The 21,940-nt window shown below is 41.1% G+C and overlaps 1 protein-coding gene across 1 annotated transcript in view; it reads left to right on the top strand.

Moving 5' to 3' along the window:
* Positions 1-21,940, top strand: part of LOC129821056 (coiled-coil domain-containing protein 141-like) — a 52,151-nt gene that overhangs the window by 11,990 nt on the left and 18,221 nt on the right. Inside the window, exons 2-11 of the mRNA XM_055878300.1 lie at positions 1,602-1,724; positions 6,082-6,276; positions 7,428-7,536; positions 10,214-10,467; positions 11,241-11,360; positions 11,816-12,022; positions 15,267-15,439; positions 15,716-15,857; positions 18,354-18,473; positions 21,686-21,877. Coding sequence (XP_055734275.1) covers positions 1,602-1,724; positions 6,082-6,276; positions 7,428-7,536; positions 10,214-10,467; positions 11,241-11,360; positions 11,816-12,022; positions 15,267-15,439; positions 15,716-15,857; positions 18,354-18,473; positions 21,686-21,877 — 1,635 coding nt within the window. The remainder of the gene's footprint in view (positions 1-1,601; positions 1,725-6,081; positions 6,277-7,427; positions 7,537-10,213; positions 10,468-11,240; positions 11,361-11,815; positions 12,023-15,266; positions 15,440-15,715; positions 15,858-18,353; positions 18,474-21,685; positions 21,878-21,940) is intronic.

The raw sequence follows: 21,940 nt of genomic DNA, 5'->3' as shown, positions 1-21,940 counted from the left end.
CAGTATCAGTTGATTTTGCCCAAATCCTAACCCCATCAATTTGACAACAGGTTGCGTGCATTTAAATGAAAAATACCAAAACCAGATGTAGATTTAAAATCAGAGGGGGTTTGGTTGCATATACCTGATTGCATATCAGGGCCAGGGTTAGGTTGCACGTTACCTGATATCAACAACAGAAGAATAACTAGGCACCTCTGTTTAATAACCTTGCACGGCTTCTCTTTAAGAGACCTACTGCAAGCGAATTCTACAAGTGAGTTTCCAGACAATACAAAACAGTCATTAAACGATTAGACTTTGGTAGTGACACATTCGTACTGTTCACATCATGCTACAAATACATCGGCACTTGGACGAGTGGACCGAGTGAAAAAGAGCGAATTCATGCAGACAAAATGTCTAATGGACGGGAGAGCACATTGTCAGATGTACTCACCCTGCGACAATGTTCGTTTTCTCCAGAGTTCAGTAAAGTCAGTGCACAAAGCAATACCACGAAAATGGTCATTTTCTCTGACAAATGTAAAAAAAAAAAGAGGCCAACGAAGGTAAGGGGAGAGAGGGACAGCGTATATGTATGAGTCTGAATGTGAGTATTTGCGCGTGTGAGTAGATTGGGTGTTGAGGTCGATTGAGAGAACGGGTTGGGGATTGTTGAGCTGCCACTGACAGCCAGGCGAAGAGCAAAAAGGAGCAGCTTGGACGAGACACTCCGCAGATGAAGAAGGAACTCAGGCTAGCCAGAGATAGGGTTACTTTGGTAAACTTCAAGTAATGAAGTGGCGAGTTGAGGGAGACCCGTGATCTTTACACCAGCAAAAATAAAATAGTTTGCACTACACAACAAGGAAGTAACTCAACCATAAATAAATAGGTTATTAGTAGGTTAAAATGTACTAGTCACAGACAAACGACTTGACATGCTGCCATCTTGGATTTTGAGTTGTGAGACTCTGCTGTAGAGCTCATCACTCCCCCTAACTGGGAGGGGGCCAGAGACAATTACTCGATGCCGACACATCTTTCTAGCTGATTTACACGCTGAAACTATGTTGCGCTTTGTGACCTCTGACTGTTTCATCCTAACATCGTTGGTGCCGACGTGGATAACAATATCCCTATACTCTCTACACTCGCCATAGGGATTCTGGTCAAAAGTAGTACACTATGTAGTGAATAGGGTGTTATTTGGGACGCAAACTCTGATGGTGTTCCCGGGACACGACAGTATAGTGGAAAAGGATCCCCAGGTTGCGGAAGACAGACCTATTTCCAAGCGGTGTTTACACACTGTGAAATTCACAGGGAGACCATGTGGGTGTTCACAGGTATAATGTTACACCAACCTGCCCTGCTCACAGTCGGAACATAAACAACATGTAACATGGCCTTGGCAGGGCAACACAAACAGACCTCTCCATCCTGCTGGTCTAACTTGGATGAGTCTCTTTTATACATAGCAGTACATTCATTGATCCAATGGACGCAGACAGGCTATTTACTCCTACAATATGGGATGAAATATGTACTGAAAACATAAGGGAGAAAACAAACAACTCCTTCCGTAAAGTTGAGTGTGTGTCTGTTTTGTACTGTAGTGTGGGGAACTGGTGAAGCTGCAGTTGACTGAAGCCAATCCCAACCTGCTGGAGATCGGCAGCAACCAGGACGAAACAAAGAAACTGCTGGATGAACACCAGCAGCTCCTGATCAAACTCAAGGTAATAATCTCATTAGGAATACAGTAGAGCGACATACAACTAATGTGTCAGCTCAGGTGACATAAGTACACTATTCTGTTATTGATACTGTATGTCACTATTTGGACATATTCGAATGAGACCATGCTGGGCCACGAGGATGAGCTGCCCATGTGGCATATTACACTGAACAAAAATGTAAATGCAACATGCAACAATTTCAAAGATTTTACTGAGTTCATATAAGGAAATCAGTCAATTGAAATAAATAAATTATACCTATGGATTTCACATAAATGGGAATACAGATTTTCATCTGTTGGTCACTAAAGGTAGAGGCTTTGATCATAAAACCAATCAGTATCTGGTATGACCACCATTTGCCTCATGCAGCGCAACACAGGTCCTTCGCATAGAGTTGATCAGACTGTTGATCAGACTGTTGATTGTGGCCTGCGGAATGTTGTCCCTCTCCTCTTCAATGGCTGTGCGAAGTTGCTGGACATTGGCGGGAACTGGAACACGCTGTCGTACACGTCGATCCACAGCATCCCAAACATGCTCAATGTGTGACATGTCTGGTGAGTATGCAGGCCATGGAATAACTGGGACATTTTCAGCTTCCAGGAATTGTGTAGAGGTCTTTACGACATGGGTGATGGCGGCGGCTGAATGGCACGGCAATGGGCCTCTTGATCTCGTCACGGTATCTCTGTGCACTCAAATTGCCATCGATAAAATGCAATTGTGTTCATTGTCTGTAGCTTATGCCTGCCCATATTATAACCCCACTGCCACCAGGGAGCACTCTGTTCACAACGTTGACGACAGCAAACCGCTCGCCCACACAACGCCATACATGCTGTCTGCCATCTGCCCTGTACAGTTGAAACCGGGATTCATCTGTGAACAGCACACATCTCCAGCATGCCAGTGGCCATCAAGGGTGAGCATTTGCCCATTGAAGTCAGGTCAAGAACCTGGTGAGAACAACAAGCACGCAGATGAGGATTCTGATAGTTTGTGCAAAAGTTATTTGGCTGTGCAAACCCACAGTTTCATCAGCTGTCCAGGTAGCAGGTCTCAGACAATCCGGTGGATGTGGAGGTCCTGGGCTGGCGTGGTCACACATGGTCTGCGGTTGTGAGGCCGGTTGGACGTACTGCCAAATTCTCTAAAACTACATTGGAGGTGGCTTATGGTAGAGAAATTAACATTAAATTATCTGGCAACAGCTTTGGGGGACATTCCTGCAGTCACTATGCCAATTGCATGCTCCCTCAACTTGAGACATCTGTGGCATTGTGATGTGTGACAAATCGGCACATTTTAGAGTGGCCTTTTATTGTCCCCAGCACAAGGGACACCTGTGTAAGGATCATGCTGTATAATCAGCTTCTTGATATGCCACACCTGTCAGGTGGATGCATTATCTTGGCAACAGAGAAATGATCACTAACAGGCATGTAGACAAATTTGAGCACAAGTAGAGAAATAAGCTTTGAGAGAAATAAGCTTTTTGTGCGTATGGAACATTTCTGGGATCTTTTATTTCAGCTCATGAAACATGGGACCAACACTTTACATGTTGCGTTTATATTTTTGTTGAGTGTAGTTACAGTTGAATTCAGAAGTTTACATACACTTAGGTTGGAGTCATTAAAACGTGTTTTTCAACCACTCCACAAATGTCTTGTTAAACTATACATTTGGCAAGTCAGTTAGGACATCTACTTTGTGCATGACAGAAGTCATTTTTCCAACAATTGTTTACAGACAGATTATTTCACTTATAATTCATTGTATCACAATTCCAGTGGGTCAGACGTTTACATACACTAAGTTGACTGTGCCTTTAAACAGCTTGGAAAATTCCAGAAAATTATGTCATGGCTTTAGAAGCTTCTGATAGGCTACTTGACATCATTTGAGTCAATTGGGGGTGTACCTGTGGATGTATTTCAAGGCCTACTTTCAAACTCAGTGCCTCTTTGCTTGACATCATGGGAAAATCAAAATAAATCAGCCAAAACAAATTGTAGACCTCCACAAGTCTGGTTCATCCTTGGGAGCAATTTCCAAGTGCCTGAAGGTAACACGTTCATCTGTACAAACAATAGTATGCAAGTATCAACACCATGGGACCACGCAGCCGTCATACCCCTCAGGAAGGAGACGCGTTCTGTCTTCTGGAGATGAACGTACTTTGGTGCGAAAAGTACAAATCAATCCCAGAACAACAGCAAAGGACCTTGTGAAGATGCTGGAGGAAACAGGTACAAAATATCCATATCCACAGTAAAACGAGTCCTATATCGGCATAACCTGAAAGGCCGCTCAGCAAGGAAGAAGCCACTGCTCCAAAACCGCCATAAGAAAGCCAGACTATGGTTTGCAACTGCACATGGGGACAAAGATCGTACTTTTTGGAGAAATGTCCTCTGGTCTGATGAAACTGTTTGGCCATAATGACCATCGATATGTTTGGAGGAAAAGGAGGATGCTTGCAAGCCGAGGAACTCCATCCCAACTGTGAAGCACAGGGTCGGCAGCATCATGTTGTGGGGGTGCTTTGCTGCAGAAGGGACTGGTGCACTTCACAAAATAGATGGCATCATGAGAAGGAAAATGATGTGGATATATTGAAGCAACATCTCAAGACATCAGTCAGGAAGTTAAAGCTTGGTCGCAAATGGGTCTTCCAAATGGACAATGACCCCAAGCATACTTCCAAAGTTGTGGCAAAATGGCTTAAGGACAACAAAGTCAAGGTATTGGAGTGACCATCACAAAGTCCTGACCTCAATCCTATAGAACATTTGTGGGCAGAACTGAATAAGTGTGTGCGAGCAAGGAGGCCTTCAAACCTGACTCAGTTACACCAGCTCTGTCAGGAGGATGGGCCAAAATTCACCCAATTTATTTTGGGAAGCTTGTGGAAGGCTACCCGAAACGTATGACCCAAGTTAAACAATTTAAAGGCAATGCTACCAAATACTAATTGAGTGTAACTTCTGATCCACTGGGAATGTCATGAAAGAAATAAAAGCTGAAATAAATCATTCTCTAAACTATTATTCTGACATTTCACATTCTTAAAATAAAGTGGTGATCCTAACTGACCCAAGACAGGGAATTTTTACAAGGATTAAATGTCAGGAATTGTAAAAAACTGAGTTTAAATGCATTTGGCTAAGGTGTATGTGAACTTCCAACTGTATATGTCACTTGTGGTGACATTTAGACTGTGATTAAAGCTTCTTCAGTCCCGGCCTTGTTTGACTATAACTCATTGAGACAACGTGAATGCTTTTCTTCTCTCAGAGATACTTCAGAGAACTTTTTCAGTCACTTTCATTGCCACAGCCTGGGTGGAAAATGTAATGTTCACAGCAGACCTCTCAATGTTGATTTATATTATTTCCAGTCAAAGCTTTTTTTCCCTGGCCTTGTTATAGACTCCTGCACAATGGTTATTTTGATCCAGGCCATTCATTCCTCGTGCCAAGCACTTTTTCCACCTACTGTCAGGTGTTTGAGTTATGCCTGAGGGCTGAGCATGTTCAATCTTATTTTATACAAGTATGACAATATTAGCATAAGCATGTGAACAATTGATCTTCTGCATTTAAATCTTATGGTCAGATGGTCCCTACATATTTAGCTGTTGCTGCCCTTAGATATGCATTTGCAAATAATAGCTGCTATTCGGTGCCAGCTCTCACAAAAAGAGGGACTAGTTGTTCACATGGGAATACTATTAATTCACAATCAGATATATGTTTTTAGCCCTCATATTGTCCCAATGCCACAGAGAGACTTTGTTCAGTAATAAGAAGGAGATTCAGCTCCTTATTGTGATTATGCACAAGTGAAAATGTTATATTGATCTGAATGTACAGTTGCATGACTCAATGTCATTGATCATAAGGATTCCAAAATAGAAGGTTAGGAATTAGTTTAATTATCACCTATGTATCACCAGTGTGGAGGCTGAATATCTCCAGTCATATCCAGTAAGACATCAGAGTTACTACAGATTTAGACCTATGAACAACCCCTCTAATTAAAGAGGTTTTACCACAAAACAATCCAAAACAGATTTACATTTGGGATGGAATATGTTGTTGGTTCATCCACTGCTTTTAATTCAGCAAGGCTTTGAACTTCTACAAACATAATTTTAAATGTGTAGTTTACAGTAGTGCAATTGAACAAAATGTAAATTAATCGCTCCATTAACAATGTTGATTTACATGCAAGTATAAAAATGGTAATTTTATGTTTTTTTTTATTAATGCAGAGAAGATACTTCAATGAACCAGGTATATCTTATTGACTTCTGTCTTTTTTTGTATGATCCTTTCTCTCTTGACAGAAACATGAGGCAGGCGTGAGGGCTCTGCTGGAAGAGGCAGACAGGATGGCAGAGGAGAAGAAGGAGAACGAAGGGGAGGTGTACGAGGCCATGGCTAACTCGCTGAGCGATGCCTGGAGGACCCTGATCTTAATGCTAGAGAAGCGCAGGTCGCTGTTACACCTGGCCTCAGAGTTCTTCGACAGGGCCCTGGAGGTAGGAGGGCTAACAGAAAGGAGATGTTGTAGCTACATAGAGAATACATAGAGCTACATAAACCATACATATACCCAGATCTCACTTCTAGAGAAGTGCTGGTTTCTGCTACACCTGGCCTCAGAGTTCTTTGACAGGGCACTTGAGTTAGGAGCCAGGTAAACAGAAACAGAGCCATTAATGGTATATTATAGCTACATAGAACACACATAGAGCATACATAGAGCTGACATAGACCATAACCCTAACAGATCAGAGCTGATTTTGAGTTAATGTACATGTATGCCTCAGGTGTTTTCACTGCACTAATAAGCATGTAACAAAGTGACCTTTCAACCAGTTCTGTGGTTCTGAAATGGAAAGTTCATTTTTAATTTTGTTTGTTGGAGGAAATGTAACATTTCATGATATACAGCATCCAGTGTTGTGCTCTTGTTATTACTGCTGTTCTAGAGTTAGTACATCTGTTTCCTCTTTTCCAGTTTGCTTTAAAACAACATTAAAGGAAACAGCACATTGTTTTATCAGTTTTGTTAGCATTACGTTATTGAAAAAAAATATCTAAATAGCTGTGTAAATGACAAGGGGCTGTAATGTAATCCTGTTTTTACTGCAATATAAATACACAGGTCATAGATACTGTATCACGGAACCCTGTTCACAAATGTACTGTTAATATGGCACAATGGGGCAGTTTCCTTGTTATTAGTCCAACGACAGTTGCTCCAACCAAGAGCATTGAGTTGTGTGATACTGTACAACCACTGTAACTTACAGAGGCACTAAATGAGGGCCACCCTAAATGCTGCCGCACAAAGCAGACACATTATTGTGATGATTAGGAAACATGATGAGTGGTTGTGTGACAGATACAGGATTCAGGTGGTTCTGTAGATGCTCTGTAGATGTGACTGAAAAGTTTAAAAAAACAGCAGAACTGTTTGTACTGTTTGCCCTTTACATGTTTCATCCCTGACCAAGCAGTGCTCTTGTTTCCTTTGTTTACTTCTCTATCAAATCTACTGTGAGTGAATTAAGCCTTTTGAGATCTCCATGAATAAATGTGCAAAGCCAGAGCCCATGCGAGTATAAATGACTCTGTTGTCTAACTATACAGATAGATTTACTGTATCTTCCTCCACCTCTTGCAGTTTGCTATCAGAATAGATGAGGCAGAAGAGTTCCAGAGCAGAGAACAGGAGCTGGCAGATGCTGAGTGTCTGAAAGAACTGCTCCTGAAACACAGCGTTATGAAGAGAGGTGAGTATATGCTGATACACCTACAGTAATGCCTCCCTTAGAGAAATTATGTTTATTCCCTTTGAGTAATGACATCCGGGTCACTACTCCAGATGTCTGATACTTGATACACAACCTCAATCTGGTCCTGACAGTCATTCAGTCACCTCTGCCCTCCCTTGAGAGAATCATTCTCCTCTTAAAGTTCCTGAAATGTGATGATTTTACCCTGCCTTTCAGTCTCCAAGGCACTGAGAGCTAATGGAGAGATATATATATATGCTAGATGTGAGAATGAGTGGCGTTCATGTCATATCAACAGCACAGGGCTAGGACTGAGACGTGTCAGTAGAGTAAAAGCTAGTTGTCATTCACATGAGCTGGTTGAGGCTGCTGAGGGCCACAGGGGGCATTATGTCATGCCATTGTAACGGTAATATAAACATCAGGCACTCTTTCTCATGATAGTATTTGATGAGAGATTACATTTTAGTGTGAGGTACGTTATTTACCTTACAAATTGATCTACAACAGCTGTATTTACACAACCCAAAGCTGGATCAAACTTTTAATTTGGCTTGATACTCCAGCATTTTGAATTTTAGATAAAATAGTTTATAAGAGGCGGCAGTACAATGTCACCTTTTATTTGAGGGTATTTTCATATATATCTGTTTTACCGTTGAGAAATGAAAGCACTTTATGTATCTAATCCCCCCATTTGAAGGTGTCATAAGTATTTGGACAAATTCATTAAATTTGGTAAAACGTTTAGAATTTGGTTCCATATTCCTAGGACACAATGACTACATCATGCTTGTGAATCTACAAACTTGTTGGATGCATTTGCAGTTTGTTTTGGTTGTGTTTCGTATTATGAAGTGACCAATTGAAATGAATGGTAAATAATGTATTGTTTCATTTTGAAGTCACTTTTATTGTAAATAAGAATATAATATGTTTCTGAAACTTCTACATTAGTGTGGATGCTACCATGATTACAGGTAATCCTGAATGAAACGTGAATAATGATGAGTGAGAAAGATACAGAGGTATAAACATTATGCCCACCAAAAAGTATAACCTCCCCTGTTATTGGTAATGGTGAGATGTTAGCATGTTTTGTGGGCATAATCTTTGTGCATCTGTAAATGTCTCACTCATCATTATTCAAGTTTCATTCAGGTGTTTAGAAACATATTTTATTCTTATTTACAATAGAAGTGACTCCAAAATGACACAACACATTAATTACCATTCATTACTATTGCGCACAACATAATCTGAAACACAACCAAAACAAACTGCAAATGCATCCAACAAGTTTGTAGAGTCACAAGCATGATGTAGTCATTGTGTCCTAGGAATATGCAACCAAATCCAAACCTTTTGACTAAATTGAATGATACTTATACAAATACTTATGACACTTTCAAATAGATGGATACATAAAGTGCATTAATTTCTAAACGGCAAAACAGATATGTATAAACATCATCAATCTGAGTATTACGGCTCTCGTTGGTGGTAGGAAGAGTAGACCAAGGCGCAGCGTGGAAAGTGTTCATGATTTTAATTTAAAAAACACTCAAACAAAATAACAAAATCGAAAACGAAAACACACAGTTCTGTCAGGCAACAGTAACTAAACAGAAAACAAGATCCCACAACCTAATGGTGGGAAAAAGGTCTGCCTAAGTATGATCTCCAATCAGAGACAACGATAGACAGCTGCCTCTGATTGGGAACCACACTCGGCCAAAAACAAAGAAACAGAAAACATAGAATTTCCCACCCGAGTCACACCCTGACCTAACCAAACATAGAGAATAATAAGGATCTCTAAGGCCAGGGCGTGACACTGAGCAGCTAACCGATTGCTGCAGCTGTACATAGCACATCTGTAAATAACCCATCCAATCTACCTACCTCATCCCCATATTGTTTTTATTTACTTTTCTGCTATTTTGCACACCAGTATTTCTACTTGCACATCATCATCTGCACATCTATCACTCCAGTGTTAATTTGCTAAATTGTAATTATTCGCTACTATGGCCTATTTATTGCCTACCTCCTCATGCCGTTTGCACACACTGTATATTGACTTTCTTTTTTTCTATTGTGTTATTGACTGTACGCTTGTTTATTCCATGTGTAACTCTGTGTTGTTGTTTGTGTCGCACTGCTTTGCTTTATCTTGGCCAGGTCGCAGTTGTAAATGAGAATTTGTTCTCAACTGGCCTACCTGCTTAAATAAAAAAATAAAAAAAATGTATGAAAATACCCTAAAATAAAAGGTGACATTCTGTACTCATATAAAATATTTGATCTCAAATCCAAAATGCTGGAGTATAGAGACAAATTAAACTTTTTAGCTTCACTATCCAAATAAATACGTAGAGGAGTATACATATTGTTACACATGTCCAGCATCTGCTCAAAGATGTTGTATGTGCAAATGAAATCATATTTTCCTATTCTGAGCCATATCTGTCCCTCTGGTCTACTGGAGAAGTCAATGCTGGTTATAAACAAGAGTGTCTTTCTAATGAGAAAATTGTAAATGTTACAGTATCAAGTAATTCAGCTCTTTGCAGCTATTGGTACTATGAAATGCTTTCAAGTAATAGTAAAGAAACCATTCTTCCCTCTCTCTCTCTCCTCTCCCCCCCCCCCCTCCCCCCCTCCACCTCAGGTCTCCTGGAGAAGTCCATGCTGGTTCTGAATAAGAGCCGTGATCTTCTAGACTTCCTGAGAGAGTTCCAGACAGAGGAGGCTCTACAGAGGAGTGATGCGTTGCAGGGGGCTCACAGCAGCTGTGGCCGGGTGGAGAGTCTTTTGGAGATACTGCAGGACAGGAGGAGACAGGTGGACCAGCACATGAAGCAGCAGCTCCTTGACCTGGAAGTCATCCTCAGCATCTACCAATGGGATCGGCAGGAACAGGAAGTGAGTCACGAAATGTCAATATCCAAGATCAATCCATGTTAGAAATCTACTTTTTACTTAAAACCGTTACCTACCTTATATGCAAGTAGACATAAATGTTCTGTGGCATGACCTTTGGATAATAAGTATGGTATTAGAAAGTGGATCTGATATTGAACTGAGAGAATACTTATTTAGGAAAATATGATACCATCAGTCTTGTTGACCCATACGGGGTCGTGTTAAGATGATGAAAGCACAGATGTCTCTGGCTGTGCTTCATAAAGGTTTGCTACTCTATCACGTGTGATTCAGTTGGTAGAGCATTTTATTTTATTTATTTAACCTTTATTTAACTAGTAAAGTCAGTTAAGAACAAATTCTTATTTACAATGATGGCCTACCCCGGCCAAACCCTAACCCGGACAACGCTGGTTTAACTGTGCTCAGCCCTATGTGACTCCCAATCAAGGCCGGTTGTAATACAGCCTGGATTCAAACCAGGGTCTGTAGTGATGCCTTTAGCACAGAGATGCTGTGCCTTAGAACGCTGCACCACTTGGGAGCATGCACCGCCAGGGTTGTGGTTACAATCCCTGTATGCACTCACTATTGGCAGTAGCTCTGGCTAAGAGCGTCTGTAAACATGCATCCACTGCTTAGTGTCAGGGAGAGCAGTCATGAAGCATATAACTCTTCCTTTGAAGTAACATGTTACCTGATCTATTGCACCTTTACCCAAGTATAAGTTCATGAATAACTGATTGTAGTGATAATACATTGTTTCTTTTCAGGTAACCCACTGGTTCAAGAGCAATGCTGACTTGTACTTTGAAAGAGATCATTTGGGCTCAACTCTCACTGAAAATGAAGAGCTCCTTCAGGAATACAAGAAGTTTGAAGAGAAAGCCAAGGTATGATACTTTAAATATGAGTATATTATGGGGAACAAATTTGCTAAGGGTTTGACTGTTATTTTCATTTGATTCGTTGTATCACACAATAGACATGGAAAATGTGTAGAATTGCGAGAAATGTCCTTTAAAGCGGTTAAATGTTCCTATCGCTCCATGGCACAATGTGTAGAATTGCAGGAAATGTGCTTTAAAACGGCAATTTATTTGATCTCTGCCAACAAGAGGGGTATGAACAGTTTGAACAGTTTGGGTTTGCATGGGTTGAGAGGTGAGGGTTTGTTACTATGCCGATAAATGACAATATCCATACGTCCCTTTGCCACCTAGGGAATTTGTGTGACTGGACCTTAGTACTTCTGATATCAGTCATACTGTGCCCTTATAATAATGCATGTTGTGTGTGTGTCTGTCTGTGTGTGTGTGTGTGCGTGTGTCTGCATCCTGTCCTGCAGGACTGGAGTGAGTTGGTGGAGAAGTTGCTAGCCCAGGCCTCAGAGCTGCTAGCGGGGAAAGCAGAGGGCCGGGCTGAGGCTGAGACTGGACATGTCTCTGAGAGGAGTCTGGCTCTCAGAGCCCTGCACGAGCACTTTTGGAACCTGATGATGGGCCGCCTCGCACACTTACAGGAGAGCAATGCGTTCTTTAGCAGCGCCAACAAGGTACGGTAACCGAGAACCAAAAGGAAAAATTATAACCTCAAATAAAAAGTCCAGGCACTTGTGTGGGTTTGAAAGGTAAAAGCCTTTAAAGGGGCAATTTTTAAACTTGTAAATGAATGATATGTACCCATTGATTCTTAAAGAATATAACTTATAAATGCCTCATTAGTTTAATTCAACTGTCGTACCCCATCAGAACTCAACATATACGGTTGTTATACTTCAATGTTTGTAAACAAAGTAAATGTAAACAAACACTATTTAGCCCCAGAACACGGATAAAACCATAATTTGACTATCAGGGATGGTCAGTCTGGACAGTCCTTGCATCCATAGCCTCATCCCTCAGCTTTTTACTGAAACAGTGGTGGGGAGTACACTTTGATATTGTTTCAACTGCTGATTGCCCTTTTAATGTATGGGCTCAGACATGATTTAAATACACCAATGCGTATGTACATAACCCCGTTAGGAGAGTAGGTGGCACAGTAGTATTAGTAGTAGAAGGTAGCTGGTGTAACTATATATATCACCTACAGGAGAGCAACAGCTTCTTTAACAGTGTCAACAAGGTACAGTAACTTCTGTCTTGTGGCGACAAATAAGCAGGGTCAAGACAGTAGTTACTAATTAGTGAACATAGAGATAGAACGGTTCTATAGTGTAAATGTAACCTTCAGGAAAAACATGCCTTCCGTGCCAACAAGGTAGCTACTGAAACTGTACATATGACCTTCAGGAGAGCAATGCATTCTTTATTAGTGCCAACAAGATAGTAACAGTAACTGTACATATAATGTGCCACATAAACTGTGCCAATAAGGTACTGTAGCTTTAACAAAAAAAATTAAGGCTAAACTTGTAGGATATAGACCATCCAAATATGTGAGGACACTCTTGCCAGATAGCTGTTTAAAAGTATTTATTTAGTTGGAATATCTATGTAGTAAGATCCATATCTTTCCTGCAGTTAAATGATCAAATTGCCCTCTAGTGGCCTCATGGGTGGAATGTTATCAATATTTTTCACAATTTCATAATTAGTCAACCTTATTTTTAAAAACCCGCTGAAAATCCAGTGGTTCTATGTCAAATGGTTTTGTTATATTTCAGTCTTCTGTGATGTACATAAAGTGGAGAATTGGGATGCAAACTCAAAATGTAATACATTTCAAAGTACAGGTGTCTTCTTAAGCCCAAAACCATGTACAGTACCAGTCAAAAGTTTTTATTCTACATTGGCAAAAAAAAATATTATTCTACATTGTAGAAAAATAGCGAAGACATCAAAACTATGAAATAACACATATGGAATCATGTAGTAACACCCTTGGCATTCCATTGGCATTCTCTCAGCCAGCTTCACCTGGAATGCTTTTCCAACCATCTTGAAGGAGTTCCCACATATGCTGAGCACTTGTTGGCTGCTTTCCCTTCACTCTGCGGTCCAACTCATCCTAAATCATCTCAATTGGGTTGAGGTCGGGTGATTGTGGAGGCCTGGTCATCTGATGCAGCACTCCATCACTCTCCTTGATCAAATAGCCCTTACACATCCTGGAGGTGTGTTTTGGGTCATTGTCCTCTCGAAAAACAAATTATAGTCCCACTAAACTCAAACCAGAATGGAAGGTGTATCGCTGCAGTATGATGCTGTAGCCATGATGGTTAAGTATGCCTTGAATTCTAAAAAAATCACTGAGTGTCACCAGCAAAAAAAAAACCACACCATCACACCTCCTCCTTCATGCGTCACGGTGGGAACCACACATGCGGAGATCATCTGTTCACCTACTCTGCATCTCACAAAGACACGGCGGTTGGAACCAAAAATCTCAAATTTAGACTCATCAGGCCAAAGGACAGATTTCCACTGGTCTAATGTCCATTGCTCGTGTTTCTTGCCCCAAGCCAGTCTCTTCTTCTTATTGGTGTCCTTTAGTAGTGGTTTCTTTGCAGCAATTCGACCATGAAGGCCTGATTCACACAGTCTCCTCTGACCAGTTGATGTTGAGATATGTCTGTTACTTGAACTCAGTGAAGCATTTATTTGTGCTGAGAATTTCCAAGGCTGGTAACTCTAATGAACCTATCCTCTGCAGCAGAGGTAACTCTGGGTCTTCCTTTCCTGTGGCGGTCCTCATGAGAGGCAGTTTCAGCATGGTGCTTGATGGTTTTTGCGAATGCACTTCTTGAAATGTTCCTCATTGACTGACCTTCATGTTTTAAAGTAATGATCGACTGTTGTTTCTCTTTGCTTATTTTAGCGGTTCTTGCCATAATATGGACTTATGGTCTTTTACCAAATAGGGCTATCTTCTGTATGTCACTCCTACCTTGTCACAACACAGCTGAATGGCTCAAATGCATTAAGAAGGAAAGAAATTACACAAATGAAGTTTTAACAAGGCACACCTGTTAATTGAAATGCATTCCAGGTGACTACCTAATGAAGCTGTTTGAGAGAATGCCAAGACCGTGCAAAGCTGTCATCCTGGCAAAGGGTGGCTACTTTGAAGAATATTTAATATAAAGTATATTTGGATTTGTTTAACACTTTTTTGCTTACTACATGATTCCATATGTGTTATTTCATAGTTTTGATGTCTTCACTATTATGCTACAATGTAGAAAATACTAAAAACAAAGAAAAACTCTTGAATGAGTAGGTGTGTCCAAACCTTTGCCTTGTACTGTATGTGAGGTGTATACTTTTGTTTCATAGTAGATTTGTTTAAGAACACCAAGAAACACTATTGATTTAACCCACTGCAGTAAAAGGTTAAAACACGGAAAACAGACTAGCTACTGACAATGCGTTACGCTCTCACACAACATGCTATACATATCATGTGCCGCCTTCTATAGCAGTACCAGTGAGGTGGCTATGTAACCGTAGATATCACATTCAGGAAAGCAATGCGTTCTTTAGCAGTGCCAACAAGGTATTTACTGTACCAATCTTGTGCCCTACAAATATGTGAAGAGTGTAATTATTATTGAAGCACTAAGTCTTTGAGGTCCTTACACAGCATAGTGAACTAGTGACTTGAATTTGATTTGAATATGCTGCCCTCAAGTGGACATTAAGGGCACATTTGTGCCATCTACTGCATCATAAATTGTTATTTTTATTATAATGGCAAATATTACATTTACTCAGGACTTCCGTTAAACTGTCTATCATGTTTACATGATTACTTTTATGTACAATGTCCTATCCTCTCATTTCTGTTTATGTCAGGCTTTTGGGGTCCTGGGAACTGTTGAGAGTAAACTAAAGGGGTTGAAGAGCCAGACACTACGGTTGCCTAAGTTGGCCAAAAAGCACGAGGAGCTGCTGCGAAGCATTAAGGAGTCAGCCACCGACCCTCTTCAGAGAGGACAGCTCATACTGCAGAAGGTTGACCCACAGAGGTAAAGTACACGGCATCCATATTAGGACATCCTCAGTCCTCAGACTCAAAACCTTACTGCCACCCTAGTCAAGTTTAAAACCTGCAGTGGTCAAGTATCACCACAGCCTGCTTATTGCTGGTGTAGCAAAACTAAGATTTTAAATATGTTTGTTAAACTATATGTGATGCAAAATAGGCCTTTATTTTGATAGACGGATGATCGATCAAGAATGCAGATATTATTATTACTACATGGAGCATTTGACAGCATACATGGCTCTTACTGTATTTCTAGTACCCAAGTGGAAGGGGTGAAAAGGATGCTGGGATATGTGAGAGACCGGGTTGATACTCTGAGCCGGGAATGCCACGCCCACCGAGCACTGGCAGCCAAGAGACAGCAGCTGGTGTCTACATGTGAAGACCTCATAGACAAGGTACACACAAGCCTTAGGCTTGTGTCCCTAATGTCCCTAACAGCCTATTCCCTCCATAGTGCACTACCTTTGACCAGGACCCATAGGGCTCTGGTCAAATGTAGTGCACAATATAGGGAATAGGGTGCCATTTGGGGCTATCTTTTTTATTGCACTCCTATTGATGTGTAAGCCCACTGCTAGTCTCATTGGGCCTGATTCAGAGTTGAAATAAGCATGTGCAAGTTAGACAATTGCATATCATTTACCGTCAATAGGAAAGGTACACAAAAGTTTTGCGTTAAGAAGATCTAAAGTCAGATTGGTCATTTTCAGCCGTATTGTGAGGCTAGTTGACAGCCTACAGTCAACTGCCAATGCTTTTATATGTGTGTACATTTCCATCTATTTCAGTTGACTGCATTTGACTGAATTGTTTAGAATCCCACCGTACCTTCTCCGCTATGCAATCTGGTTTCCGAGCTGGTCATGGGTGCATCCCAGCAACGCTCAAGGTCCTAAACGACATCATAACCGCCATCGATAAAAGACAATACTGTGCAGCCGTATTCATCGCCTTGCCAAGGCTTTCGACTCTGTCAATCACAGCATTCTTATCGGCAGACACAACAGCCTTGGTTTCTCAAATGACTGCCTCGCCTGGTTCACCAACTACTTCTCAGACAGAGTTCAGTGTGTCAAATCGAGGGCCTGTTGTCCGGACCTCTGGCAGTCTCTATGGATGTGCATCAGGGTTCAATTCTCGGGCTGACTCTTTTCTCTGTATACATCAATGATGTCGCTCTTGCTGCTGGTGATTCTCTGATCCACCTCTACGCAGACAACACCATTATATATACACTGCTCAAAAAAATAAAGGGAACACTTAAACAACACAATGTAACTCCAAGTCAATCACACTTCTGTGAAATCAAACTGTCCACTTAGGAAGCAACACTGATTGACAATAAATTTCACATGCTGTTGTGCAAATGGAATAGACAAAAGGTGGAAATTATAGGCAATTAGCAAGACACCCCCAAAAAAGGAGTGATTCTGCAGGTGGTGACCACAGACCACTTCTCAGTTCCTATGCTTCCTGGCTGATGTTTTGGTCACTTTTGAATGCTGGCGGTGCTCTCACTCTAGTGGTAGCATGAGACGGAGTCTACAACCCACACAAGTGGCTCAGGTAGTGCAGTTCATCCAGGATGGCACATCAATGCGAGCTGTGGCAAAAAGGTTTGCTGTGTCTGTCAGCGTAGTGTCCAGAGCATGGAGGCGCTACCAGGAGACAGGCCAGTACATCAGGAGTGTGCTAAGTAAAGCACATTTGTGGCCTGCTGGAGGTCATTTTGCAGGGCTCTGGCAGTGCACCTCCTTGCACAAAGGCGGAGGTAGCGGTCCTGCTGCTGGGTTGTTGCCCTCCTACGGCCTCCTCCACATCTCCTGATGTACTGGCCTGTCTCCTGGTAGCGCCTCCATGCTCTGGACTGTAAACTCTCCTCCCAGACTAATAAGCATCTCTAATCCAAAATTAAATCTAGAATCGGCTTCCTATTTCGCAACAAAGCATCCTTCACTCATGCTGCCAAACATACCCTCATAAAACTTACTATCCTACTGATCCTTGACTTCGGCAATGTAATTTACAAAATAGCCTCCAAAACTCTACTCAGCAAATTGGATGCAGTCTATCACAGTGCCATCCGTTTTGTCACCAAAGCCCCATATACTACCCACCACTGCGAGCTGTATGCTCTCGTTGGCTGGCCCTCGCTTCATATTTTATTTGCCAAACCCGCTGGCTCCGGGTCATCTATAAGTCTTTGCTAAGTAAAGCCTCGCCTTATCTCAGCTCCCTGGTCACCATAGCAGCACCCACCCGTAGCACGCGATCCAGCAGGTATATTTCACTGGTCACCCCCAAAGCCAGTTCCAAAGCCTTTCGTTACAGTTCTCTGCTGCCAATGACTGGAACGAACTACAAAAATCACTGAAGCTGGAGACTCATATCTCCCTCACTAACTTTAAGCATCAGCTGTCAGAGCAGCTTACAGATCATTGCACCTGTACATAGCCCTTCTGTAAATAGCCCATCTGTAAAACTACCTCATCCCCATAATGTTATTTATTTTTCTGCTCCTTTGCACCCCAGTATCTCTACTTGCACATTCATCTTCTGCACATCTATCACTCCAGTGTTTAATTGCTAAATTGTAATTTATTTCACCACTACGGCCTATTTATTGCCTTACCACCCTAAACTTACTTAATTTGCACACACTGTATATATACTTCTATTGTGTTATTGACTGTACGTTTGCTTATTCCATGTGTAACTCTGTGTTGTTGTTTGTGTTGCACTGCTTTGCTTTATCTTGGCCAGGTCGCAGTTGTAAATGAGAACTTGTTCTCAACTGGCCTACCTGGTTAAATAAAGGTGAAAAAAAATGTATGACAATACAAATTGTGGAACTAATAAAGTTAAGTAAAAGTCATGTTTTTCTGTCCCAGATCTCGGTGTGGCTAAAGAGCAGTAACTGTGTTCTCTCCAGCAACACTGAGCCAGGCTCCCTGCTCTCCCAGTCTGAAGACATGCTCAACAAACACCTGGAACTCTCCTCACAAACACAGGTAGTCAGGGATAGCACCTGTGCATATACTCAACCTAATTCAAATGTATGTCCCCTTTGTTCATTTACATATCTTGTACCAAGGTTGGGGTTAATTCCATTTAAATTCAGGAACTTCAGTTAACTTCCTGAATTGAATGAATTCAAATGGACCTAACTCTGTCTTGTACTGTACTGAAGTACTGTACTGAAGTCCAGTACCAGTAAAAAGTTTGGACACACCTACTCATTCAAGGGTTTTACTTTATTTTTTACTATTTTCTACATTGTAGAATAATAGTGAAGACATCAAAACTGTGAAATAACACATATGGAATCATGTAGTAACCAAAAAAGTGTTAAACAAATCCAAATATATTTTATATTAAAGATTCTTCAAAGTAGCCACCCTTTGCCTTGATGACAGCTTTGCACAATCTTGGCATTCTCTCAACCAGCTTCATGAGGTAGTCATCTGGAATGCATTTCCATTAACAGGTGTGCCTTGTTAAAAGTTAATTTGTGGAATTTATTTCCTTCTTAATGAGTTTGAGCCAATCAGCTGTGTTGTGACAAGGTAGGGGTGATATACAGAAGATAGCCCATAAGTCCATATTATGGCAAGAACAGCTCAAATAAGCAAAGAGAAATGACAGTCCATCATTACTTTAAGACATGAAGGTCAGTCAATAAGGAACATTTCAAGAGCTTTGAAAATTTGTTAAGGTGCAGTCGCAAAAACCATCAAGTGCTAGGATGAAACTGGATCTCATGAGGACCACCACAAAAAAAGGAAGTCCCAGAGTTACCTCTGCTGCAAAGGATAAGTTCATTAGAGTTATCTGCACCTCAGATTGCAGCCCAAATAAATGCTTCACAGAGTTCAAGTAACAGACACATCTCAACATCAACTGTTCAGAGGATTCAGGCCTTCATAGTCGAATTGCTGCAAAGAAACCACTACTAAAGGACACCAATAATAAGAAGAGACTTGCTTGGGCCAAGAAACACGAGCAATGGACATTAGACCAGTGGAAATCTGTCCTTTGGTCTGATGAGTCTAAATTTGAGATTTTTGGTTCCAACCGCTGTGTCTTTGTGAGATGCAGAGTAGGTGAACAGATGATCTTCGCATGTGTGGTTCCCACCGTGAAGCATAGAGGAGGAGGTGTGATGGTGTGGAGGTGCTTTGCTGGTGACACTGTCAGTGATTTATTTAGAATTCAAGGCACACTTAACCATCATGTCTACCACAGCATTCTGCAGAGATACGCCATCCTGTCTGTTTTGCGCTTAGTGGGACTATCATTTGTTTTTCAACAGGACAATGACCCAACACACCTTCAGGCTGTGTAAGGGCTATTTGACCAAGATGGAGAGTGATGAAGTGTTGCATCAGATGATCTGGCCTCCACAATCACACGACCTTAACCCAATTGAGATGGTTTGGGATGAGTTGGACCGCAGAGTGAAGCAAAAGCAGCCAGCAAGTGCTCAGCATATGTGGGAACTCCTTCAAGATGGTTGGAAAAGTATTCCAGGTGAAGCTGGTTGGGAGAATGCCAAGAGTGTGCGAAGCAGTCATCAAGGAAAAGGGTGGCTACTTTGAAGAATCTCAAATGTAAAATATATTTAGATTTGTTTAACACTGTTTTGATAACTACATGATTCCATATGTGTTATTTTATTCTACAATGTAGAAAATAGTACAAATAACTTCTCTGGGGTAGCGCGCCAAATTCAAATATATTACTATAAAAATCAATCTTTCATGAAATCACACATGAAAGACACCAAATTAAAGCTACACATGTTGTGGATCCAGCCAACATGTCTGATTTCAAAAAGGATTTACGGGGAAAGCACACCAAACAATTATGTTAGCTCAGTACATAGCCACAGAAAAACACAGCCATTTTCCCAGCAAAAGATAGTAGTCACAAAAAGCAGAAATAGAGATAAAATTAATCACTAACCTTTGATGATCTTCATCAGATGACACTCATAGGACATCATGTTACACAATACATGTATGTTTTGTTCGATAATGTTTATATTTATATCCACAAATCTCGGTTTACATTGGCGCCATGTTCAGAAATGCCTCCAAAATATCCGGAGTAATTGCAGAGATCCACGTCAAATAGCAGAAATACTCATCATAAACTTTGATGAAAGATACATGTTTTACACAGAATTAAAGATACACTTGTTCTTAATGCAACCGCTGTGTCAGATTTATTTTCTTTTTTACGTAAAAAGCACACCATGCAATAATCTGAGACGGCGCTCAGATTTAACCTTTCTCCGCCATGTTGGAGTCAACAGAAATACGAAATTACATCGTAAATATTCCCTTACCTTTGATTATGTTCATCAGAATGCACTGCCAGGAATCCTAGTTCCACAATAAATCGTTGTTTTGTTCGATAATGTCCATTACTTATGTCCAATTAGCTACTTTTGCTAGCATGTGTAGTACACGTGTCCAAACGCTCACGCAGATGCAGGCAAACGTCGGACGAAAACTTCAAAAAGTTGTATTACAAGTCGAGTAAACTGGTCAAACTTAGTAGAGAATCAATCTTCAGGATGTTGTTATCATATATATCCAATAACGTTCCAACCGGAGCATTCCTTCATGTCTGTAGAAGTTATGGAACGCAAGGCGATATCATGAGGAAAGCGAGTGACCAAGAACTGGCAATCTGCCAGACCAATGACTGAAACACCTCCCATCCAGCCCCACATCACACTAGAGGCTTCATTCAGCGTTCTACAGACTGTTGACATCTAGTGGAAGGCGTAGGAAGTGCAAACAGATCCATATATTACAGGGAATTGAATAGGCGATGACTTTAACATCGACCAGTCTCAGAATTCTCACTTCCTGTTTGGATTTCTTCTCAGGTTTTTGCCTGCATATGAGTTCTGTTATACTCACAGACATCATTCAAACAGTTTTAGAAACTTCAGAGTGTTTTCTATCAGCATTCTATCAGCATATTACTAGTTTTCAATAGTAATAATAATATGCATATATTAGCATCTGGGACAGAGTAGGAGGCAGTTCACTATGGGCATGCAATTCATCCAAAAGTGAAAATGCTGCCCCCTATATCAAAGAAGATAAAGAAAAAACATTGAATGAGTAGGTGTGTCCAAACTTTTGACTGGTACTGTATATGTGTCTGATACTATAGAGCTTCTCAATCCTGGTCATTTGGTTGTCAGGAAACAGGCAGTGAGGCAGAGGCCATGGCAGAACAGTTAACGGAACTGAAAACACTGGAGTGTCCTGAAGCCACTGAGTTCTCCAACAAAGCATCACTGCTAGAGGAGGAGCTGAAGACAGTCACCAGAAACATCACATCCCGCATCGACAATATCCGACCATACGTGGGCTTCTTGCGAATTGCTGAGGAGGTTATTTTGTCTTCCATTATATTTTGTTGAAATGTAATTGTGTTTTTTGTTCTGTGTATGTTA

Source organism: Salvelinus fontinalis, chromosome 23 (assembly GCF_029448725.1).
Source record: "Salvelinus fontinalis isolate EN_2023a chromosome 23, ASM2944872v1, whole genome shotgun sequence".
NCBI lineage: Eukaryota > Metazoa > Chordata > Actinopteri > Salmoniformes > Salmonidae > Salvelinus > Salvelinus fontinalis.
The sequence above is the reverse complement of the archived record's forward strand: the minus strand, read 5'-3'. Positions and strand labels throughout refer to the sequence as shown.